The sequence below is a fragment of the Telmatherina bonti genome, assembly GCF_933228915.1.
Source record: "Telmatherina bonti genome assembly, chromosome: 14".
In the NCBI taxonomy this organism is placed as follows: Eukaryota; Metazoa; Chordata; class Actinopteri; order Atheriniformes; family Telmatherinidae; genus Telmatherina; species Telmatherina bonti.
In genome coordinates, this window is record NC_136612.1 from 7,270,720 (window position 1) to 7,297,417 (window position 26,698).

The 26,698-nt window shown below is 46.7% G+C and overlaps 1 protein-coding gene across 2 annotated transcripts in view; it reads right to left on the bottom strand.

Moving 5' to 3' along the window:
* LOC306764918 (voltage-gated potassium channel KCNC1-like) overlaps window positions 1-26,698 on the bottom strand; it is a gene marked incomplete at both ends in the record, with an annotated part of 53,664 nt that overhangs the window by 20,938 nt on the left and 6,028 nt on the right. For both annotated transcript variants that reach the window (XM_079252217.1, XM_079252216.1), the window contains one exon: window positions 2,327-2,458. In XM_079252217.1, the coding sequence (XP_079108343.1) occupies window positions 2,327-2,458 (132 nt within the window). The remainder of the gene's footprint in view (window positions 1-2,326; window positions 2,459-26,698) is intronic.

Genomic DNA, 26,698 nt, shown 5'->3' on the forward strand with positions numbered 1-26,698 from the left:
ACCTAGGTATTAAGCTAGTTAGCAATACTCAACCTTATTGGATAGGCTGTTAAGCCATAAAGCTGGTTAATTAGCTAGTTAAGACCCTAACCTGAGTTATTTAGATTGTTAACAGACCATAACCCTATTTATTTAGCTAGTTAAAAAACCCTAACATTAGATACTTCGCTAATTATCTGACCCTAACCAGAGTTATTTGGTTATTTAACAGACTCTAAGCCTAGTTATTTGGCTAGGTAACAGACCTTAACGCTAGTTATTTTGCTAGTTAACTAAACATTACACCAGTTATTAGCTAATTAACTGACCTTAACCCAAGTTATTTAGCTAATTAACAGACCCTAACTCGTTATTTAGCTAGTTAACTGACCCTACCCCTAGTTATTTAGCTAGTAAACTGATCCTAACCCTTTTTAATTAGCTAGTAAACTGATCTTAATACTAGTTATTTAGCTAATTAACTGACCTTAACCCAAGTTATTTAGCTAATTAACAGACCCTAACCCGTTATTTAGCTAGTTAACTGACCCTACCCCTAGTTATTTAGCTAGTAAACTGATCCTAACCCTTTTTAATTAGCTAGTAAACTGATCTTAATACTAGTTATTTAGCTAATTAACTGACCGTAACCCAAGTTATTTAGCTAGTTAACAGTCCTTAACACTAGTTATTTAGCTAATTATCTGAGCCTAACCCAAGTTATTTAGCTAGTTAACTGACCCCATCCCAAGTTATATAGCTAATTAACAGACCTTAAGCCTAGTTATTAGGTTAGTTAACTGACAATAACTCTTCCTATTTAGCCAGTTAATAGATCCTAACTCAAAAATATATTCATCTGCAGAAGAGACAGCACAGAAAAACACCATCCAATCATTTTAACCATCCCGTTCTAAACGATTGGATGGCAATATGTCTATCAAACTCAACAACCATTTGTCCCGCCCCCCCCCATTTTTTAAAAATTGACCATCTTCGTGTTATTCTGGTTTATTAGTAGTGCCTTTGAACCATGTATTCCTCTAACTCTCAGCTGTGATGACTTCATGAGTTTCTCCTTAAACAAAACTGTGTTTATTAGAGAGACAATCCATGATATCCTTCCCAGAGACAGCACTGGTAAAAGTTACTAATGATCTTCTCATGGCCTCAGATAAAGGACTCCAGTCTGGACGGATCCTGTTACATCTTAGTGCTGCATTGGACACCATTCATCACAACATTCTGCTACAGAGGCTGGAACATGTAACTGGGATTAAAGGGACCACATTAGACTGGTTCCAGTCTTATTTATCTGATAGATTTCAGCTTGTTAATGTAAATGATGAGTCTTCCTCACACACCAGAGGAAGTCATGGAGTTCCTCAGGGTTCTGTACTTGGACCAATACTTTTCACCTTCTACATGCTTCCCTTAGGAAATATCATCAGACAGCATGGTAGAAACTGTCATTTCTATGCAGATGATACTCAGATTTACTTCTCCATGAAGCCTGATGTAACCAATCAGGTTGATAGATTACAAAGATGTCTTACAGACATCAAGACCTGGATGTCTCTGGATTTCCTCCTGTTAAACTCAGACAGACTGAGGTTTCTGTCTTTGGACCTGAAAAACTCAGGACAACATTGTCCAGCTGTGTAATTATTCTGGATTAAAATAAATTCAGCAGATGTACATGTACTCTTGGTGAAACATGGTGAAATGTCTGTTGGTGATTGGTAAACTGGAATGTGACATAGTACTTCTAGGTTTTGTGTCTGGTTCTGGTGGAGGTTCTCCTTCCTGGTTGTGGTTCTGATGGAGGTTTTTCTTCCAAACTCTGGTTCTGAAGGGGTTTTTTTTCTCGGTCCTGGTGGAGGTTTTCCTTCCCGGTTGTGATCATGAAGAAGGTTTTCTTTCCTGGTTCTGGTTCTGATGGAGGTTGTCCTCTCCACTGTCTCACATCCAGCTCAGGATCCACTGGTTTTCTAGCTATGTAACTGTTTAATGAAGCTATGATAAACTGGAATAATGTGGATCTGAGTGGTTTTAACTGGACTACACTGAACTGGACAGAAGTAGGCTTTGTTCTGAATGGTGCTGTGTACATAAAGCTGAATGAAATTGAACTGATGCATTTGTGGGGCCTATTAGAAGTCACGTAGTTGGATATCCACATGGAGTTGGCAGGATGTTGGAGGAAGACCTACATCTTCAGCCAGTCCATTTAAAAAGACAGTGAGACCAGGACTGGGACTGTAGAGAGAAGCAGCAGGTTCTGACTGGGTCACACTGGACCTGATGACCCACTGCTCTTCTGAAACCCTGACAGAGTTTCCCGTACCTCCTCACGTGTTATGTTCCCATACGTGACGTTCTCTGTTTTGTTGTAGATTGTGTTGAAGGCCTCGTGCGTCTCCAGGCAGAAGGTGGAGATGGAGAGGAGGATGAAGAAGAGGGAGGCAAGCGCCACATACTGCAGGAAGGAAAAGACAAAGACAGAAGAGACAGGTCATCATTCAGCTTCAAGCACAGTTTGCTGTTTCACTTTCTGAAGGAGTGTGTGTATCTGGAAAACGTGTGCAGTGCCCGGAGGCTGCAGGAAGGGGGCAGGAATGACACGCTGATGAGGCTGGGACGTTCAGACGTCCTGACTGCGGCAGTTCCACACATGATGTTAGAGACAGAGAGGAGGAAAGGACGGACGAGAAATGACTACAAACCCGTCCGAGTGCATGACATCGTCACGGTCATCGTCTGGAAACTAGAAAGCATCCTCCTATTGATCAGAGCTGGTGTTTTTCCTGCAGAACTCATCAGAGAATTCCCGTTCTGCAGGAGTTTGCTGCAGCCGGTCCGGAGATTTCATCTCATCGCGTTAACATAAACCACCATCTGTTAAAAACCATCACAAAGCTTCAACATTTCCCACTTGTTCTGTCTTCCTTACTTCATAGCGACTTCCGTTTGCATGAGGAGGTCAGTGCGGATGGTCTGGACTACTACACACATGTGGAAAAGTACATGTATGTACGTGTAAAAGAAGCTTTCTCTGTTCTGCATACCAGGCATGCTGTGTGTGTGCCTGCGAAGGGAAAACAGTGTGCGCACCTGCTCTGGAATTTTAAACGTATTATACACCAAACACTCAAACGTGTGTGTGTGTGTGTGTGTGTGTGTGTGTGTGTGTGTGTGTGTGTATCTAGGGCAGCTGTATATAGCGGTATTAAATTAGACCATCATAATAAGATGTGGGACTCAAAGCGCTCTCTGAGGGGTTGAATTATACTTCATCTGTCTGTCTTCATCACTGACCTATCTCACACACACACACACACACACACACACACACACACACACGTGTGTGTGTCTGCTTTATACTGGCTGTGAGCACTCCCCATTAACACAATATATTCACAAGCCAACCAGAACCAGAACATGATTCTGAGACCGAGTCGTTTGCAACAACATCGTCTCCGCCGTCACAGGAAGTTGGTGTGTGTGTGTGTTCACACACACACACCAACCACATCTGTGTTTCCTTTATTTTACACTGGCGTTCAACTTGTTTTACTTCAGGTTACACATTCAGTACATTCTGAAAGTAGTACAAGTACATGCTTCAGATAAAAACACTATGAACAACCTGATATTGTGGAGGGAAATAATTCATCCACATATTTACTACTTTGATTCACTTTAGTTAAGTCAATGAATGGAAAGTAGGGCTGTGATGACATGTTTTCATCCTGATTTCGATTTTTTGGGTGCCGATTTAATTTAAATTGCAATACTCATGATATTGATGCATTTGTAGACTAAAACCAAAAACCAAAAGGAAAATGTACAAAACTTTTTTTAGCTCGTTATTTTTCTTAATCTAAATTAGGTAAAAACAACACAGTAGTCAGACCATCATTCTGCTGCTATAACGCCCAAGAAGACAGGTAAAAAGATCAATAAAAAAAAAATTTAAAATGACATCAATTTCATTATGGATTATTTTTATACATTTGAAAAAAAAAATCGATTTTAAAATTGTGAAGTAAAACATCCCGATAATCTATTTTTCAATTAGATTTTCCAATCCCTAATAGATAGATAGATAGATAGATAGATAGATAGATCTTTCTGCACCACCTCTGTGGTGGGAACTGTTACTGATCTAAAGACCCTGGTCGGTGGTGCAGCATGTGAACAGCCTGACTTTTGCTTAGGTCTGATGTAAACTTGTGTGTTGTGACAAAAAAAAAAAAGCTGAATCTGTCAGGAATGTTTCCTGAATCAATGACACAAGCTGAGTTTCCATCACACGCAGAACTGCACAAAAGCTGAATGTCGCAATAAAAAACACACTCACTTAAAAAAAAAAAAAAAACGCTACAAAGTTTTCATGCTCTCATGAGGTGGTCTTTGTAGACGTTTCGATGAAGAAATATATTAAAACATGTAATGGAAACACTTTTTTCGCATTTTCGCACCAGCCAGACGAGATCTTACAAGAACTGATGCTTTCACGCTAAACACCATTTCAATAAAAATGTTTGTCTAAACTGACAAATAGAACTTTTATTTGACAAAAAACTGTAATGGAAACGTAGCTACTGAGGATCAGGGCAGTTCTGGAGAAAAAAGGGGGTCCGACCCTGTACTCGGAGGTGGTGCTGATAAAGTGGACCCAGAATGTGTTGGACTGAACAGGTGGGGTGTGTGATTAGCATGATTTAACCAGATAGCAGAATGATCATCTTGGACAAGAACCAAACTAGGTGTAGGAGATAAAACCAGTCAAAGTGCAGAAGGAAGCAACATGTCTGACGTAGGAAAACCCTCCCAAACCAAACCTGAAGCAGGATGGTGGATCAGTGCGGTCTCAGTTTAGAGACCTATGAAGACAGTTGTCTGGTTGTCCCACCAGGCCCCCATCTTCATGGGAGGACACTGGTCTCATCCTCTGCCCAGAGTCAGCCTCCACCAGGAAGCGTCACTGGCGAAGAACCGAGTGGAGAGACACGATGTGACACCCGCCTCGATTCTTCATGATTCTCCGCCTCACTGGGCTGGAAGTAGCAGCTCGGATCATTATACCCATTAGCTTAGCTGCCAGTTTGGGAGAGCTAACATTTCCAATAGATCCACTGGTTTCATTGGTTTTCTCTTGGTTCTTTATGTGGAAGCATTTCAGTGAGCTGGTGTTGAATCTGACGGACCTACAACACACTTACTGCAGAGATTACACTCAAACCAGAGACCTCCATGATCAGTGCTGATGCTGATCAGGTCGTTCACTCACGTGTGTTTCCTGTCTTTGTTCTTCGTCTTCGCTGCAGCATCGGTGGTTTTTATTGGTCATGTGACCTCACTACATGCTCATCCAAGTCGTACGTGAACAGCACCGCCGGCTCCGGGGACGCCACCGGCCGATGGGCTGCAGGGAACGACCAGTACGCCCGCGGTCCAGGACCCAGTCTGGTCCCAGTGTGTGAATATAATCCACAGATCTGTGTGTTTTTACAGTGTGAGAGAACCGAGGAGCGCAACGCCATCCCTCATTCCCGACATTTCTGTGCAGCTTCACTCTTCCTACAATAAACCCACCTATTCCTCCTCTCTTTACTCTTCTTCACCTTAAACAGTCCAAGTTCGTCATATTCTGGCATCCAGGGAATACACACTGATGTGACGACAGCACAGTTGGCTGGCGAACACTAACACAGTGTTATTATCTAATAATAACATGAATTTATTCTGGTGATGATAAAACCATTAAGTGGAGAGTAAATGAGGAATAGCTTTGTGACTCTTTTATATCAATTCAAAGCATTTCTTTTGGTGAACAGATCTGAACGTCATTCTTTACAGCTTTACATCTCTCTCAAACATGGCTACCAGTGCTCCTTCTTCTTCTCACAGACACTCCGGGTTTACACAAAACGATGAGAAAACTGTAAGAATCCTGCAGTATAAGCATGTCAGAAATACATCAACACAATGTTCATGGTGGTTTATCAACTAAAATTTAGAAGCAGTTTTCACTGTAAGTTATTGTATAAAAGAAAGGTACAAGGATGAGCCGGATCAGGTGAGAAACAAGCTACCTGTCGGTCTGGAAAAGCTACTGGAAGTGTCACGTGACTGTCACCAAAGCAAACAAAGAAACAGTGTGGAGAAGAGATGGAACACGTGGTTTTCTTCCTGCCTCCGAGAATGACAACGATCCGAGACGAAGCATAAGCCCATGTTTCCAACCACAAAACGAGTTCAATATAACATGTTTAATATCATATCAGCGTCGACGTTGTTGTGTTTTCTGTGTCATAGTGCAGACATTTTCACTGGGAGACTGGTCTGGACTGCAGGTAGACCAGTCTAGTACCTGCACTCTTTTACTACAAAGCCACAGTGGTGGAACACCTGCAGAACGTGGCCTGGCTTTGTCTTGCTGAAATAAGCAAGAACGTCCTGAAAAACACGTTGCTTTGTTTCAACTTGTTGGTCCAGAACCTGTGTGAAGCTTTCAGGTTCAGAGGAGCTTCACAGATGTTCAGGTTTCCCACTAACACCGCCCCTACCATCACACACGCCGACACATCTGGACACACATCTGGACACACTCTGGACACACTCTGGACACATTCTGGACACATTCTGGACACACATCTGGACACATTCTGGACACACTCTGGACACACTCTGGACACATTCTGGACACATTCTGGACACACATCTGGACACATTCTGGACACACTCTGGACACACATCTGGACACATTCTGGACACACTCTGGACACACTCTGGACACACATCTGGACACACTCTGGACACACTCTGGACACATTCTGGACACATTCTGGACACACATCTGGACACATTCTGGACACACTCTGGACACACTCTGGACACATTCTGGACACACTCTGGACACACATCTGGACACACATCTGGACACACATCTGGACACACTCTGGACACACATCTGGACACACTCTGGACACACTCTGGACACACTCTGGACACACATCTGGACACACTCTGGACACACTCTGGACACACTCTGGACACATTCTGGACACACTCTGGACACACATCTGGACACACTCTGGACACATTCTGGACACATTCTGGACACACTCTGGACACATTCTGGACACACTCTGGACACACATCTGGACACACTCTGGACACATTCTGGACACACTCTGGACACACTCTGGACACATTCTGGACACACTCTGGACACACTCTGGACACACTCTGGACACACATCTGGACACACATCTGGACACACTCTGGACACACATCTGGACACATTCTGGACACACTCTGGACACACTCTGGACACACTCTGGACACATTCTGGACACACTCTGGACACACATCTGGACACACATCTGGACACACTCTGGACACATTCTGGACACATTCTGGACACATTCTGGACACACTCTGGACACACATCTGGACACACTCTGGACACATTCTGGACACATTCTGGACACACTCTGGACACATTCTGGACACACTCTGGACACACTCTGGACACACTCTGGACACATTCTGGACACATTCTGGACACACTCTGGACACACTCTGTACACACTCTGGACACATTCTGGACACACTCTGGACACATTCTGGACACACTCTGGACACACATCTGGACACACTCTGGACACATTCTGGACACATTCTGGACACACTCTGGACACATTCTGGACACACTCTGGACACACTCTGGACACATTCTGGACACATTCTGGACACACTCTGGACACACTCTGGACACACTCTGGACACATTCTGGACACACTCTGGACACATTCTGGACACATTCTGGACATACTCTGGACACACTCTGGACACATTCTGGACACACTCTGGACACACTCTGGACACACTCTGGACACACTCTGGACACATTCTGGACACATTCTGGACACACTCTGGACACACTCTGGACACATTCTGGACACACTCTGGACACACTCTGGACACATTCTGGACACATTCTGGACATACTCTGGACACATTCTGGACACACTCTGGACACACATCTGGACACATTCTGGACACATTCTGGACACACTCTGGACACACTCTGGACACATTCTGGACACACTCTGGACACACTCTGGACACACTCTGTACACACTCTGGACACATTCTGGACACATTCTGGACACACTCTGGACACACTCTGGACACATTCTGGACACACTCTGGACACACTCTGGACACACTCTGGACACATTCTGGACATACTCTGGACACACTCTGGACACATTCTGGACACATTCTGGACATACTCTGGACACACTCTGGACACATTCTGGACACACTCTGGACACACTCTGGACACATTCTGGACACATTCTGGACACACTCTGGACACACTCTGGACACACTCTGGACACATTCTGGACACACTCTGGACACATTCTGGACACACTCTGGACACACTCTGGACACACGCTGGACAGTCCTTTTCCTCTTTGGTCCAGAAGAAACCACCATGATTTTCAATACAAGTCTGAAAAGTGGACTCTCCAGACCCCTTAGTCGTGTGTTTCTGGGTGATATCTGGCTTTTCTATGGTATAGTTTTAACATGTAGAGATGAACTATTGACTGACAATGGTTTTTTTAAGTCTTCCTCGGCCCACGTGCACCGCTTGAGAGGTCGAAGGTCATGGACATTTAGTATTGTTTTTTTGGCTTTGTTGCAGAGATTTCTCCAGATTCTCTGAATCTTATGATGATTTTATGGACTGTAAATGATAAAACCACTTAATTCCTGCAACAGTTTGCAGAGAAATGTTGTGCTTTCACTGTTGGCTGTTTACTCACGCAGTGGTTCATAAAGTGGTGAACTTAGCCTCATCTTTGCTTGTGAAGGACTAAAACTTTCAGGAATGCTCCTTTTATACCCAATCATGGCACCTGCCTGTTGTCGTGAACCTGTTCACCTGTTCACCTGTTCGCCTGTGAAATGATCCAAACAGGTGTTTTTCTGCGTTCCTCAACACAGAAAATCACGCTGGAACGTTACTGGAACACCAAATCCAAAATAAGTTCATATTAGAAAATAAACAACAACAACAACAAAAAAAACAATACAGTTAATCAGTTTGAACATTAAATATCTTGTCTTTGAAGTGTATTCAACTGAATATAAGTTTAAAGGATTAGCAGATTATTGTATTTTGTTTTTATTTACATTTTACAAAACGTCCCAAGTTGATCTGAAATGTATAATGAACCCTAAAGAGTTGATTAGTTTATTTTGTGTTCAGATTTTTATTTTATATCAAGTTATTTTTATCAACGAGTCTTTATACACGTTAGATGATTTTTTAGCGTGTTTTTTGTTTGTTGATTTTCAAGAGACTGTTGAAACAAATTGCATGTTTGATATCTTAATAGATTTTATTTATTTATGTCTGGCCTGTTTGGTCAGTGCGCTTCTCTAAAATCCACGGCTGGAAGGACTTCCCTCAAATAACTAAGTATCTCCTCTTTAGTGGTGTGGATTTAACTTGTGTTAAATCCACACCCATCTGGAACAATCCTGACTTTTACCGACGTAACCAAGAAATAAAATATGTGGAGGATATAATTGCAAAACAAACATATTGTTTGACATTCTTACATCACAGAATATCAACAACTCAAGTCTATAAATTAAAAATATAATCTGAACCAAACAGATTTTAAACTTATCAGGAGAGATGACAAAAGCACCCAGATTTCCTGCTTAAGTAAAGTTAAATACCTATGTTAAAAAACAACTTGATTAAAAGTAAAAATTACTAATCAAAACATGTACTCAATTAAATGTTAAAAGTACCGGTACTCTGAAATGTACTCAAACGGTATTTTAAAAGTAAAAAGTATTTCTATTTCACAACTCAGAGGTTGCAAAGCTATTAAAAATCTTATATTACATCTTCTTTTTTTTTAATTTATGTTCAAAACCAAGTGGCAATTTGTGGCTGTTCCTAAGTGGCAAAAACTGCAGTTCCCCTTCCTCCACTAGCCCGTTGTTGGTCCCACACGCGGAACATTTTGCACAGGTTGGAGTCTTCCTTCAGGCGATGAGGTACAGAAAGATACATAATTCTGTTTCGTTTCTGTTCCTGACAAGTTACATTAATTCCACTCCTGCTCTCAGTGAAGGCGGACGCTTTTCTCTTTGCTCCTGTTTCCTCCCTCTCCTCCCACTCTGGCCTGCGACTTTGTCCTGTCTGACTCGGAGCCTCTTTTTACATCTCTTTACTCTTTACTCAAATTTACATCATGGACTTGAATGGCTGGTCTCTCAACGCCATTGATCAAATTTTCTCAACCCGAAGATCAGGCAGAGGGGAGCCCGCATGTCCTGAGGGGACGCTTCCGGCTGGATACGTTCAGGACTCATGGGCCAGGTGGAGACCGATGTGTCTGGCAGTTCTGTCCTCTGAGGATATGGAGGACGTTTACATCTTTGGATTATTGGTGATCGGGATTCTGCTGATTGGCGCTGGTGGAGTCCTGATCTACCTCAAGATCTCAAGTTGGCAACAACTGGCAGGTTGCCTGAATTCTGTAACGGTATGTGCTGAGCTAGCAGTGCACAGACTCTTGCTGACCGGACTTGACCGTAAGCAGGATACCAGTCTGGTCCATACTGGTCATTTGGCCGTGGTCCCAGAGCTGGTCCGCAGAATCGACAACAACATGGAGAAGATGTCTGCTAGGATTGGTGGAAATTGACCCCCCCCCCCCATTCGGCTGTTTGGAGCTGCCACCTGAGACCAGCTATGGACTCAAGGCCAAGGGCAAATTGTTTACCTCGCCTGGAACCCAAAGAACAATCATATCTGGATTCAGCTTCCCAGCAGCCTTGGGTCAGCGCAACCCCCCCCTGAGAACGGAAGAAGAGATGTTCATAGACACTCTGTCCCCCCTCCTCAACCACCCCCGGCCCCTCCCACATGACTCACCGCCTCCCTGGACTGTGTGTGTCTTGTTTGAGTTTGAGTTTGTGCTTAAGTGTATGAGGTTTTTTTCTCTGTCTCTTCGGACTGCGTCATCTGTGGTGCAGCCCGGAGTTACATGACCTTTTTTCCTTCGACCCCCCCATATTATCCTAATGTATCTCTGTTCTTACATGTTATAAGGCGGCGCCGGTAAAACTGGCTGCATGGCCTGAGCTAACGCTTGGTTCTGTATTATTCTTTTGTCATTAATGTTACATGTCTGTATGTCAAACCCTGGACGAGTTGGCTTGAACTTTCAATTTCCCCTCGGGGATGAATGAAGTATCTTTGATTTGATTTGATTTTATTACAAGTATGTCTTCCGTGTATTTGGTACCGTGCTACTGCTAATGTCATCCCACCAAGCTTATGTCATGGTGTGATGACCCCCCAGCCCACTTGACAAATCAGCTGAAACAAATGATGAAACAGGAGGGAGAACTCTGGGAAAACACATCTGTAAGCAGCGCAGTCATGCTGGTACGACTTCTATGACTTCCACTGTAGGCTAACAGATTAGCGTCCCTGCTGTTTTATACAGCAGTAACAGTACATGATGCGACTCAACCGTGAGGATAAAGTAGCTGCTGGACTACTTGACCTGTTTCTAACATAACACCAAAGTTAAGGTCCCTGTTAGACTGAATGAACTCACCTGTCCAGGAGGAAGCTGCAGTCTCCACCTCAGTCAGACGTCCCTCATCATCAACTGTCTCCATCTGGTAAACGCTACACCCATGTACACTCTCCTTTCTCCCACTTATTTTACTTTTCTTGGCTATTTCATCCTCCCTCTAACAGGGCAAAGAGTATGGATGCTCCTCCGTTTCAACGGAAAACAGCAAGTTGAATAATCCCCCAAACAACACGTTTGTCCCTTTTCAGGTGCCGTATTCAAAGAGGGCGATGCAACATGGCCGCCTTCTGTTGGGTGCGCCGCCACCTATGTATTTACAAATAATTCATTCTAAGCTACAAAACGTTTTCATTTGGATGGGATTGTGATTCAGTTAAATACGTTTTATGGAAGAATACTTGATTTTTGCCAATAAAAGCCAAATGAATTACAAGCTGTAGCTTTAAGGAACAGCAGTGGGAGTTTAAACTTCTTCTCTCTTTTCCAATTTTGTATTTGTATGTCTTAGTTTGAATGCATATTTTGTCTTATCTGTTATTTTTTTCTTCTATTGTTTTAAATTGATCTTGTTTTTCATATTCTAAATAAATACTTCAGTCAATCAATGAATAAATTAGACTAATGGATTTGTTTTGATGGGATTATAACTGTGTCTGTAAGGGACTTGAGATGACTTAGCTGTGAGTTTTCGTTGTTTAAATAAAGTTGGATTTAAAGAAACTGAGGTAAATTGTTGCTGTGGCTGCAGAGTTCGCACGGACAAGCAGATCTGGGAATGATGATGTTACTGCAGCCATTTTGGTGAAAAACAGACTGTTAAAGTGAGAATTCAAGGCAACTGGATAAACTGAATAAATCATTTTGAAATGAAATGAGACAACTTGCACACATGACTCGTCTTCTTGTTGTGTGATGATGAATCCTTTTACACTGCAGATAAGTCAGAAAACATGAAGAAAACATGGTAGAAACAGCAGGAAGGAGGAAGCTGAGCACCGAGAGAACTTTGAAATGCTGCAGATACTCTGAAGAGCCTTTTTAGATGTTAGCAGCTCCTTGTTTTGTTTTATCACATCGTTAACGACAAGCAGTGAAACAGTGGGGACACAAATACGCTGCACATCTCAGCAGATCCCTCTGGACCAATACGCTGCACGAGTGTGTGTACAGTAAGGCTACGGACACACCGCACATGCTCTGTTCAGACCTAAACTAGCAGGTTTGGGTATGTTCCTCTGCGTTTAGCTGTGTGTGTGTGTGTGTGTGTGTGTGTGTGTGTGTGTGTGTGTGTGGTTGTTGACTGTGTTACTGACCTCCCACAAAGCAAGAGGACAGTGGAAATCATTTAGAGGTTAAACGCTTTATTTCTTGACATGTCATCAAATATACTCTGGTGTCCCTCTCCCTCTCCTCGTACATTCACCCCTCTTTCTCTGCCGCTCTCCCTCCCTCCCTCTCTCTCTCCCCTGCAGTTGGCAACACAGAGAGAAAGAAAGCTCTGTCGCAGCATTATCTTGAAAAGCACAGAGGGGGATGGGGGACCCTGGTGGATATATTGCATATAGTGCAACAAAACCACCAGAGAGAGAGAAAGGTGGGTGGGGGGGTCTAAAGGTTTTTACAACAGGGGAAAAAACGTCAGAGGAGAAAAGAAGTGAGCGAGTCTTGAAGCAGCTGAAGTGTGAGCGTAGATGTTCCCATCTATGTGCCAGTGTTTTGCTGCAGAGATCCTGCAGATATGGCTGCTCAGCATTCACACTGATGACGGGAAGCAGCCAATCCCGTCCTGAAACACTTCTCCATCACAGAGGACGCTTTGGTCCGTCTGCAAATAGGACTCCTGTACAGATCCTTCCATTCAAGCTTGTTTTCCGTACGATTGTGAATGTTAGTTTTCATTCTTGTGGAGCAGGTGGTGGGAGGATACAGATGCCTGGGTTACATTCATGACATGTTGACGTGTGAAGGCAGAAGTCTACGTAGATGTAAAAAGCCGTGTGTACATGCAGTTCTCTGATGGAGATATTGATCATTGTAAAATCATTTTCTTCACTTCCATCATGAAGGACATTCATCTTGCCACAGCAAAAGGTAAATGACCCTGAAATAAACCGTTTAGAGACAGCCCAGCCTGTGAGAGTGAGACAACCTGCACAGGAGGACACAAGTGACTTTTGTCCTCGCTCAGGAATCAGCGGCAGAAAGGATTGATTGAGAATAACGGAAGTTATTAACTCTTAACCTGTAAAAGGCTGAAAAGAGCGTCCGTTGCTTCGTAAATACCAGCGAGGAGAAACAGGTGTGAACATGACCATGTTCATATCTAAACACCTGCGTCCCCCGGACGGTCACCTGGACACCCCGACCGTCTGAGCGAGCGGGCTGAGGGAAGCTGAGATCCGACATGTTGCACATCTTCTGTCAGCCGTGGCGTTGAGCTTCATCTGCTGTGCAGCATCTGGTGATGCAGCAGAACCAGAACCAGACATGAAGAAACTCAACACACTGATCCAGAAGTTCTGGTTCTAATCTGGGGAAGGATCTGGAACTCCTGGAGCTGACGGTCCTGAGAAGAACGCCAATGGAGTGTTCAGTCAGAGGCTTCTTCATCAAGGCTGTATTCACATCAGGATTGTCTGGTAGACTCGGTCCAATTGGGGTCCAGCTGTAGGGGGGTGTATCCATACGTACCGAGATCGTGTTCACGCTGCACTTTGGTCAAACCAGCCAAACCGTTAGAATAATATTAGGATACCGATACCGATATCGGTATCGGCTTAATACCAAGCTTGTGTACTCGGTATTAATAGAAGTGTGCCGATACCACACTAGTCAAGCCAATGCAGATGTGTGTGATGACATGCTTCGGACGTGTTTTAAAAGAAATAAATGCTTCACATGTTGAAATGTGACATTTTTGTTCCACCAAAAGCAGATCTTTGTTCCAAAACCAGACATTTATAATTGTATTTAGGTAAGATGTGCCAAATCAGAATAAAACTTGTTGGAATTGTTAGATCTGTAATGTTATTATATTTGTATTGATGAGGTAACTTCAGAAAGGATGGATCATTTATTACAACCTGATGACATCGTGCACAGTTATAACAGCAGTAATAACCATAATAACGTTCACATAAACACATCTGGTATCGGCAGATATTCAGGTTTCAGACATTCTATTGAATCGGAACTCCCAAAAAGAGGATCGCTGCATCCCTAGAATAATATGTCCCCATTCCCACCAGAGGTGGCGCTGCACTAGTATTCAGCAGAAGAGAGGACCAGACCGGCGTGAAGAAGAAAACTCTGTTTCCTCCACCTGCCAGTTAAACATGGAGACCAAACTATGGCTGTTTTGGGTTTTTATTGTGTCTTATGCAAGTATACTGCAGAAATCCACTGCAACAATGGACGCAGTATGAACACCAGACGAGGCAGAGGACCCTTAACGCCATCGCTATGGATTTACCCACAATGCAATGCTACGCCACATGCAGGAAGGGACTTGGTTTGTAGTCCGCTTCCTGGATTTGGTCCGCTTGAAACGGACCAAGACCTGCGTTTGTAGGCGGACCGAGTTTGCTTGTTTGATCAGAATCAGAATTAGTTTGGTGCGTTCACATTTCCCCAAACGAAGCGACTTTCCGAGCAAACGGACTCGGATTGGGCGTGTTCTAAGTCATTCCTGTCTACAGTTCTCATGACTATCGAACACTAATTAATTATTCATTTATTCATTCATTTAAATAACATTCAGTTAACTTTACTTGTCCAGTTAGGTACATCTAAGATACAACATTCATTCATTTATTCATTCATCCATTTAATCGTTCATTTGTTTGTTCATCAATTCATTCATTCATTCATTTCTTTGTTTGTTCATTCATTCATCCATTTGATTATGGATTTGTTCATGATGTCATCGACCCATCAGGTGTGTTATGACATCGTTGCCGTGTGATGACGCAGTGTGGAAAGGAGGGAGCAAGTGAGGCGATGAGGAGAGTGAGTGTGGGAAAGGTGTTCGCATGAACCATGTGAGCACAAGAGAGCGGGGACGCTGCCGTCCAAGAGAGAGCGGGGACGCTGCCGTCCAAGAGAGAGCGGGGACGCTGCCGTCCAAGAGAGAGAGGGGACGCTGCCGTCCAAGAGAGAGCGGGGACGCTGCCGTCCAAGAGAGAGAGGGGACGCTGCCGTCCAAGAGAGAGAGGGGACGCTGCCGTCCAAGAGAGAGAGGGGACGCTGCCGTCCAAGAGAGAGGGGACGCTGCCGTCCAAGAGAGAGCGGGGACGCTGCCGTCCAAGAGAGAGCGGGGACGCTGCCGTCCAAGAGAGAGCGGGGACGCTGCCGTCCAAGAGAGAGGGGGACGCTGCCGTCCAAGAGAGAGAGGGGACGCTGCCGTCCAAGAGAGAGAGGGGACGCTGCCGTCCAAGAGAGCGGGGACGCTGCCGTCCAAGAGAGAGGGGACGCTGCCGTCCAAGAGAGCGGGGACGCTGCCGTCCAAGAGAGGGGGGACGCTGCCGTCCAAGAGAGCGGGGACGCTGCCGTCCAAGAGAGGGGGGACGCTGCCGTCCAAGAGAGGGGGGACGCTGCCGTCAAAGAGAGCGGGGACGCTGCCGTCCAAGGGAGAGGGGACGCTGCCGTCCAAGAGAGAGCGGGGACGCTGCCGTCCAAGAGAGAGGGGACGCTGCCGTCCAAGAGAGAGCGGGGACGCTGCCGTCCAAGAGAGCGGGGACGCTGCCGTCCAAGAGAGAGGGGACGCTGCCGTCCAAGAGAGAGCGGGGACGCTGCCGTCCAAGAGAGAGGAGACGCTGCCGTCCAAGAGAGAGAGGGGACGCTGCCGTCCAAGAGAGCGGGGACGCTGCCGTCCAAGAGAGAGGGGACGCTGCCGTCCAAGAGAGCGGGGACGCTGCCGTCCAAGAGAGAGGGGACGCTGCCGTCCAAGAGAGAGAGGGGACGCTGCCGTCCAAGAGAGAGAGGGGACGCTGCCGTCCAAGAGAGAGGGGACGCTGCCGTCCAAGAGAGCGGGGACGCTGCCGTCCAAGAGACAGGGGACGCTGCCGTCCAAGAGAGCGGGGACGCTGCCGTCCAAGAGAGAGAGGGGACGCTGCCGTCCAAGAGAGAGAGGGGACGCTGCCGTCCAAGAGAGAGAGGGGACGCTGCCGTCCAAGAGAGAGCGGGGACGCTGCCGTCCAAGAGAGAGAGGGGACGCTGCCGTCCAAGAGAGAGAGGGGACGCTGCCGTCCAAGAGAGAGCGGGGACGCTGCCGTCCAAGAGAGAGCGGGGACGCTGCCGTCCAAGAGAGCGGGGACGCTGCCGTCCAAGAGAGAGGGGACGCTGCCGTCCAAGAGAGAGGGGACGCTGCCGTCCAAGAGAGAGGGGACGCTGCCGTCCAAGAGAGAGAGGGGACGCTGCCGTCCAAGAGAGAGGGGACGCTGCCGTCCAAGAGAGAGGGGACGCTGCCGTCCAAGCTTCACCATGTCAAAGCAGTAAATAAAACCAAGAGGAGGCGATACAGAAAGTGTCCCCCCCACCATCACACACACACACACACTTGCACCCAACCCCCTCTCCCCCAAACAAAACACCTCCCACTTTGTCCCTCCCTCCCCTCTGTCTGTACTTCTCTCCCTCCTTCTCTGCAGCAGACTCGAGCAAAGTCAGCTACTATGGGGACTGCAGTGTTACGCTATAGCACAAGCTGATGGGGGGGTGCAGGGGGGGAGACATGCAGCGTAGAGTTGGCATGGAGGACTCCATGGTGATGATAAGCAATGCAGCACTAAGTCTTAGAAATGGACAAAAAACTAAAGGACAGGAAGGACGGAGCACAGAGGACAGGATACAGGATGGATGGAGGAGAGGCGACAGGAAAGGACATAAGAAGGAAGGGACGGAGGACAGGAAGACATAGAGGACAGGACAGAACATAGATCAGCATAGAACAGAGGACAGAAAGGACTGAGGACAGGATGGGACAGAGGGAAGGAAGGTATAGGGAACAGGATGAGACTGAGAACAGGAAGAGATGGAGGGAAGGAAAGGATAGAGGACAGGAAGAGTGGAGGACAGGAGAGGACGGAGGACAGGAGAGGACAGGAAAGGACGGAGGACAGGAGAGGATGGAGGACAGGAGAGGACAGGAAAGGATGGAGGACAGGAGAGGACATGAAGGGACGGAGGACAGGAGAGGACATGAAGGGACGGAGGACAGGAGAGGACATGAAGGGACGGAGAACAGGAGAGGACATGAAGGGACGGAGAACAGGAGAGGACATGAAGGGACGGAGGACAGGAGAGGACATGAAGGGACAGGAGAGGACGGAGGACAGGAGAGGACATGAAGGGACGGAGGACAGGAGAGGACATGAAGGGACGGAGAACAGGAGAGGACATGAAGGGACGGAGGACAGGAGAGGACATGAAGGGACAGGAGAGGACATGAAGGGACAGGAGAGGACATGAAGGGACGGAGGACAGGAGAGGACATGAAGGGACAGGAGAGGACATGAAGGGACGGAGGACAGGAGAGGACATGAAGGGACGGAGGACAGGAGAGGACATGAAGGGACAGGAGAGGACATGAAGGGACGGAGGACAGGAGAGGACGGAGGACAGTGATGTGATGTTGAGTGAGGAGGAAGAAATGAACAGCATGCTTCTCCTAACAGCTGACGGTGTTCCTGTGATTCCTCGTCAAGCTGATCAGCTGAAACGGAGCAGCCGCCTCGGCTCCACCTACCTCAGCACCCCGCTGCTGCTTCTGCAGTAACCCTCCACCCCTCCAGCCTCATCTTTATGTCACACTTTTGGCACTAAACTTATTGACTGCAACAATTTCAAAGTCACCTCAGCGGTCGCGCTGGTCCGGCCATCCCACCACGGCTCTCGTCTTACCTCCATATTATACCTCCATATCTCATTATTATACTCTGGTACGTGGACGACGGCGCACAAAGCCGGACTCTTCCTGAAGCAGAGTAGAAACTCTGAGAAGAATCTTCCACGAAACATCCGTATCGTCATGACTTCTGTTAAGGACATCGTCTCATCTGGTTGAACCAAACCGCAACACCAGTTCTGACCCCTCACAGGCCACTTAGTGACCTGAATGTGGATAGATACATTCAGTTCACTTCATCCAGCGCCCCAAGGTCATTTATTGATCCTGAATTTAGTTTTGGTCAAGAAAATCAATGCGTTCAGAAACGTAACTCTACTTAATTTAAGTTTAATTAAATCAGTTATATATATATATATATATATATATATATATATATATATATATATATATATATATACATATATATATGAAAGGTTCTAGGTCTGAAAAATAAGCCGATGTCCAAACTTTAGTTCTCCTTTATGTAAAGGCCTGCAGGGAGGAAATCCCCGGGCATGACAGCAGCGTGACGACATATATTATTACTCTGTCTACAGCCTCGATATATTTTACTGAGGTATAAAACTAAAGACTTTATCATCTCTTTGGTTCAAATGAATGTAAATGAAAAATGCATCAGTGAGTGCAGGGCTTCAAATATGCTGCAAAGACATCTATCCCAGTTGCAGTACACCCTGGTCTGGTCTGACCACCAGTCCATCACCAGTCTAGGATAAATTAAATTATACCAAATTTTTATCTATCTATCTATCTATCTATCTATCTATCTATCTATCTAACTATCTATCTATCTATCTATCTATCTATCTATCTAACTATCTATCTATCTATCTATCTATCTAACTATCTATCTATCTATCTATCTATCTATCTAACTATCTATCTATCTATCTATCAAATACGAATATTAATATTATATATATATATATATATATATATATATATATATATATATATATATATATATATATATATATATATATATATATATATATATATATATATATATATGTATTTTTTTGTTTATTTATACCACAATGTTGGGTCAGAGTGGTTTTCAGTGGTTTACTGACAGCTGAGAGGCAGGTTGAGTTATTCTGACACACATTTTACTTTTGTATATAATTATTGATATTAGCTAATAAAATATATTAGCTAATAAAATCCTTTTCAATGGTTTTTATATGTCTTTACTGAAGTGGACCAAACCAGACCATGCCACACTGTAACAACAGCGGCTCAGAAGGGGGGGAAATTCCCCATAACCGCCATGGACAAAAAGAGAAAGAAGAAGAAAATGCTGCTGACTGATTGGCCTGGACCGAGAACGGCCACGCAGACACAACACTTTTCTACTGTCCACCCGATCGATGACTGCGTGGTTGCTTTCACACTGGAAGAGAACTGAACCAAGTGGACCAGTGTTCATGCCTATGATCTGATCCAGAGTGAGAGAAGTGTTCACACTGCACCAAACTAAACGTACTATCTGTGGAAGTGGACCAGAGTTTGACCAATCAGGGCCAGTGTGTATAAGTTTTATTTTTATTTTTATTTTTTTTTTATTAATAAGCACATTCATATCTGAATATTTCTCAATTACAGCTAGTTAACATGCTCAAAGAGACTCTCTTAAAGGTATTAAAGACCAAAGGTGTAAAACGTTAAAGTTGGGTTAAAAATGACAGCGGTTGTTATTGGGAACATATGGATTTATTGTCCATATGTTTATTGTTTGAGTGATGGGTGATCCTGCTGATGTTTACCTCCTTCTAAAGCAGGCATGCCCATTCCAACCAGTTAGCGTCCTGACTGGTTAGTGTGTGGAGATATACAACAATTGCTACTTATTTTGTAAATGTACTCCAACCAAGCAGAAACTGTTTTTAGTGAATTTTGTCACGTGCTAAGTTTGAGGCACCACCAGTATAGATCCTGTCAGCTGCACACTCAAAACTGCTTGTCAAAAAATAGAAACAGGTCAACCTCTTGTAAATTAACTGTACTGTTCCAGTTACCTGATTATATTAGAACTATAGCATTCACCACCCACACTGCAGCCTGACTGACAGCAGGTTTCTGAAAATACTGGGACTGTTGCATGTTAATAGCAATTAACTGATTACAGCAAATTAATGCATTGAAATAAATTAAAACATTTAATCGTGGAACCTTTGTTAGTGCATAGGTTTCTGGTACGCTGCTTACACCGATGCACACAACAGACTTCAGCTATAAACTTGTGACTTTGACGCAATGTTTAGCTATTTTCCTGCTCTGGTCTGTTCAGTTTTGGTCAGTGATTTATTTTCTATTTTTTCTGCTGCTTTGAATAGAAATAAAATTAAATGTTTTTTTTCCCAAGACCGTTTTTTTGTTAGCTTGTTGGGACACTCAGAGTTAAATAAATTGTCTCGAGCTAAAAACATTAACCTTTGGGTTGGACACAATCAAAAAGTGGAAAAGAAACCCCAATAACCCAGCAGACCCAACTGAGAATCACATCATTACTTAAACTGGTTGGAACAGTCCATTGGTCCACTCACGGTGAATTCACAGCAGACTTTTTTTATTCTGATCCTAGTCTGTTTGCTCAAAAAGTCCCTTTTGTTTGGGGTAATATTAATGCGTAAACAAATATTGATTAACAATCAGAGAAACACACTCAGGCCACCTACAAACGCAGGTCTCGGTCTGTTTCAAATAAGCCTGTTTCAGGAAGTGAACTACAAAGCAGTGCATTGTGGGTAAATACTACCATAACATACCTTGGATTGAAAGCTTGGACATGATAGAAATCTGAGCTCCATGTTTAGCTGTTATGTACTGGAAACCAAACTGCATTAACCAAGAGAAGACCAAACTTTCAGCTTTACTGGTCATCTTGGCTTGTCGTCAAGTAATTCATGGTGTAGCGCTACAGTGTTCCAACGAGTGGAAGGATTTTAAAGGTCCAGTTGTCCCTGCATGAACACAATCTTAGTCCCCCCTGACTGAACGAGTTCCCAGTTGGGCCGAGTCTATCCTGGTGTGAATGCACCCAAACCGAACCTCCACAGTGAAGACTCTCCTAGAGGATGCTCTGAGAGGACGCTCTTAGAGGATGCTCCTAGAGGACGCTCCAAAGGGACTCTCCTAGAGGACGCTCTGAGAGGACGCTCTGAGAGGACGCTCTTAGAGGACTCTCCTAGAGGACGCTCTGAGAGGACGCTCCAAAAGGACTCTCCTAGAGGACTCTCCTAGAGGACGCTCCTAGAGGACGCTCCTAGAGGACGCTCTTAGAGGACGCTCATAGAGGACGCTCCTAGAGGACGCTCCTAGAGGAAGCTCCTAGAGGAAGCTCCTAGAGGAAGCTCCTAGAGGACTCTCCTAGAGGACGCTCCTAGAGGACGCTCCTAGAGGACGCTCTTAGAGGACGCTCCTAGAGGACGCTCATAGAGGACGCTCATAGAGGACTCTCCTAGAGGACGCTCCTAGAGGACGCTCCTAGAGGACTCTCCTAGAGGACGCTCCAAAGGGACTCTCCTAGAGGACACTCTGAGAGGACGCTCTGAGAGGACGCTCTTAGAGGACGCTCCTAGAGGACGCTCCAAAAGGACTCTCCTAGAGGACGCTCTGAGAGGACGCTCCAAAAGGACTCTCCTAGAGGACTCTCCTAGAGGACGCTCCTAGAGGACGCTCTTAGAGGACGCTCATAGAGGACGCTCCTAGAGGACGCTCTTAGAGGACGCTCCTAGAGGAAGCTCCTAGAGGACGCTCATAGAGGACGCTCATAGAGGACGCTCCTAGAGGACTCTCCTAGAGGACGCTCCTAGAGGACGCTCTTAGAGGACGCTCCTAGAGGACGCTCATAGAGGACTCTCCTAGAGGACGCTCCTAGAGGACGCTCATAGAGGACTCTCCTAGAGGACGCTCCTAGAGGACTCTCCTAGAGGACGCTCCTAGAGGACGCTCCTAGAGGACTCTCCTAGAGGACTCTCCTAGAGGACGCTCCTAGAGGACACTCATAGAGGACGCTCCTAGAGGACGCTCCTAGAGGACACTCATAGAGGACGCTCCTAGAGGACGCTCCTAGAGGACGCTCATAGAGGACGCTCATAGAGGACTCTCCTAGAGGACGCTCCTAGAGGACGCTCCTAGAGGACGCTCCTAGAGGACGCTCATAGAGGACGCTCATAGAGGACGCTCCTAGAGGACGCTCCTAGAGGACTCTCCTAGAGGACGCTCATAGAGGACGCTCATAGAGGACGCTCATAGAGGACTCTCCTAGAGGACGCTCATAGAGGACGCTCCTAGAGGACTCTCCTAGAGGACGCTCATAGAGGACGCTCATAGAGGACGCTCATAGAGGACTCTCCTAGAGGACGCTCCTAGAGGACGCTCATAGAGGGCGCTCATAGAGGACGCTCATAGAGGACGCTCCTAGAGGACGCTCATAGAGGACGCTCATAGAGGACGCTCCTAGAGGACGCTCCTAGAGGACTCTCATAGAGGACGCTCCTAGAGGACGCTCCTAGAGGACGCTCATAGAGGACGCTCCTAGAGGACGCTCTTAGAGGACTCTCATAGAGGACGGTCCTAGAGGACGCTCCTAGAGGACGCTCTTAGAGGACTCTCCTAGAGGATGCTCCTAGAGGACGCTCTTAGAGGACGCTCTTAGAGGACGCTCCTAGAGGACGCTCCTAGAGGACGCTCATAGAGGACGCTCATAGAGGACGCTCCTAGAGGACGCTCTTAGAGGACTCTCATAGAGGACGGTCCTAGAGGACGCTCCTAGAGGACGCTCTTAGAGGACTCTCCTAGAGGATGCTCCAAAGGGACTCTCCTAGAGGACGCTCTGAGAGGACGCTCTGAGAGGACGCTCTTAGAGGACGCTCCTAGAGGACGCTCCTAGAGGACTCTCCTAGAGGACGCTCTGAGAGGACGCTCCAAAAGGACTCTCCTAGAGGACTCTCCTAGAGGACGCTCCTAGAGGACGCTCTTAGAGGACGCTCATAGAGGACGCTCCTAGAGGACGCTCCTAGAGGAAGCTCCTAGAGGAAGCTCCTAGAGGAAGCTCCTAGAGGAAGCTCCTAGAGGACTCTCCTAGAGGACGCTCCTAGAGGACGCTCCTAGAGGACGCTCCTAGAGGACGCTCTTAGAGGACGCTCCTAGAGGACGCTCATAGAGGACTCTCCTAGAGGACGCTCCTAGAGGACGCTCCTAGAGGACTCTCCTAGAGGACGCTCCTAGAGGACGCTCCAAAGGGACTCTCCTAGAGGACACTCTGAGAGGACGCTCTGAGAGGACGCTCTTAGAGGACGCTCCTAGAGGACGCTCCAAAAGGACTCTCCTAGAGGACGCTCTGAGAGGACGCTCCAAAAGGACTCTCCTAGAGGACTCTCCTAGAGGACGCTCCTAGAGGACGCTCTTAGAGGACGCTCATAGAGGACGCTCCTAGAGGACGCTCTTAGAGGACGCTCCTAGAGGAAGCTCCTAGAGGATGCTCATAGAGGACGCTCATAGAGGACGCTCATAGAGGACGCTCCTAGAGGACTCTCCTAGAGGACGCTCCTAGAGGACGCTCTTAGAGGACGCTCCTAGAGGACGCTCATAGAGGACTCTCCTAGAGGACGCTCATAGAGGACTCTCCTAGAGGACGCTCCTAGAGGACGCTCATAGAGGACTCTCCTAGAGGACGCTCCTAGAGGACTCTCCTAGAGGACGCTCCTAGAGGACGCTCCTAGAGGACTCTCCTAGAGGACTCTCCTAGAGGACGCTCCTAGAGGACGCTCATAGAGGACGCTCCTAGAGGACGCTCCTAGAGGACACTCATAGAGGACGCTCCTAGAGGACGCTCCTAGAGGACGCTCCTAGAGGACGCTCATAGAGGACGCTCATAGAGGACTCTCCTAGAGGACGCTCCTAGAGGACGCTCCTAGAGGACTCTCCTAGAGGACGCTCCTAGAGGACGCTCATAGAGGACGCTCATAGAGGACGCTCCTAGAGGACGCTCCTAGAGGACTCTCCTAGAGGACGCTCCTAGAGGACGCTCATAGAGGACGCTCATAGAGGACGCTCATAGAGGACGCTCATAGAGGACTCTCCTAGAGGACGCTCATAGAGGACGCTCCTAGAGGACTCTCCTAGAGGACGCTCATAGAGGACGCTCATAGAGGACGCTCATAGAGGACTCTCCTAGAGGACGCTCCTAGAGGACGCTCATAGAGGGCGCTCATAGAGGACGCTCATAGAGGACGCTCCTAGAGGACGCTCATAGAGGACGCTCATAGAGGACGCTCCTAGAGGACTCTCCTAGAGGACGCTCATAGAGGACGCTCATAGAGGACGCTCATAGAGGACGCTCATAGAGGACGCTCATAGAGGACGCTCATAGAGGACGCTCATAGAGGACGCTCATAGAGGACGCTCATAGAGGACGCTCATAGAGGACGCTCCTAGAGGACGCTCTTAGAGGACTCTCATAGAGGACGGTCCTAGAGGACGCTCCTAGAGGACGCTCTTAGAGGACTCTCCTAGAGGATGCTCCTAGAGGACGCTCTTAGAGGACGCTCTTAGAGGACGCTCCTAGAGGACGCTCCTAGAGGACGCTCATAGAGGACGCTCATAGAGGACGCTCCTAGAGGACGCTCTTAGAGGACGCTCATAGAGGACGGTCCTAGAGGACGCTCCTAGAGGACGCTCTTAGAGGACTCTCCTAGAGGATGCTCCTAGAGGACGCTCTTAGAGGACGCTCTTAGAGGACGCTCCTAGAGGACGCTCCTAGAGGACGCTCATAGAGGACGCTCATAGAGGACGCTCATAGAGGACGCTCCTAGAGGACGCTCTTAGAGGACTCTCATAGAGGACGCTCCTAGAGGACGCTCCTAGAGGACGCTCCTAGAGGACTCTCCTAGAGGACGCTCATAGAGGACGCTCATAGAGGACGCTCATAGAGGACGCTCATAGAGGACTCTCCTAGAGGACGCTCCTAGAGGACGCTCATAGAGGACGCTCATAGAGGACGCTCCTAGAGGACGCTCATAGAGGACGCTCATAGAGGACGCTCATAGAGGACGCTCCTAGAGGACTCTCATAGAGGACGCTCCTAGAGGACGCTCCTAGAGGACGCTCATAGAGGACGCTCATAGAGGACGCTCTTAGAGGACTCTCATAGAGGACGGTCCTAGAGGACGCTCCTAGAGGATGCTCTTAGAGGACTCTCCTAGAGGATGCTCCTAGAGGACGCTCTTAGAGGACGCTCTTAGAGGACGCTCCTAGAGGACGCTCCTAGAGGACGCTCATAGAGGACGCTCATAGAGGACGCTCCTAGAGGACGCTCTTAGAGGACTCTCATAGAGGACGCTCCTAGAGGACGCTCCTAGAGGACGCTCCTAGAGGACGCTCTTAGAGGACTCTCCTAGAGGACGCTCTTAGAGGACGCTCTTAGAGGACGCTCTTAGAGGACGCTCCTAGAGGACGCTCCTAGAGGACGTTCCTAGAGGATGCTCCTAGAGGACGCTCCTAGAGGACGCTCTTAGAGGACGCTCCTAGAGGACGCTCCTAGAGGACGCTCCTAGAGGACGTTCCTAGAGGACGCTCCTAGAGGACTCTCCTAGAGGATGCTCCTAGAGGATGTTTCTAGAGGACGCTCTGAGGACACAGAGGACACAGACTGGAACGTCCTCTGTGCAGCACATGAAGAGGACATTATTTGCCATGACTGCGTGTGTGACAGATTTGATAAACTTCTGTATGAACGGCATCGTACCAACAAAAACAGTCAGATGTTGCTGCTAAATGCAGTTGGACATTTGGCCTTGTTGCATACAATGTTTGACTTTTCTAATTATTTTGGAATCAGTTATGAGGAGTTGGAACAGGTTTTATTAGTGCTTCTGGACTGAACGACTAGAGTTGTGGTCCCCCTGCTTCAGTATGTGTTTAATCACGTAACCAAACACATTTCCCTCCTGAACAGACGGACATCAGACTGGTTTCTCCTGACAAGAATCAGTTCCTCTGGTTTGACACATTACTAGTTCATCACCCACCACTTGTCATAGCTGAATGTTGCGATGCGTTGGGGTTCATTGTGTATTTTGTGGTACACAGGGGTACGTTGTGAGATGTTGTACATTGTAGCACGTTGGAGTACATTGTGGTACGTTTGGGT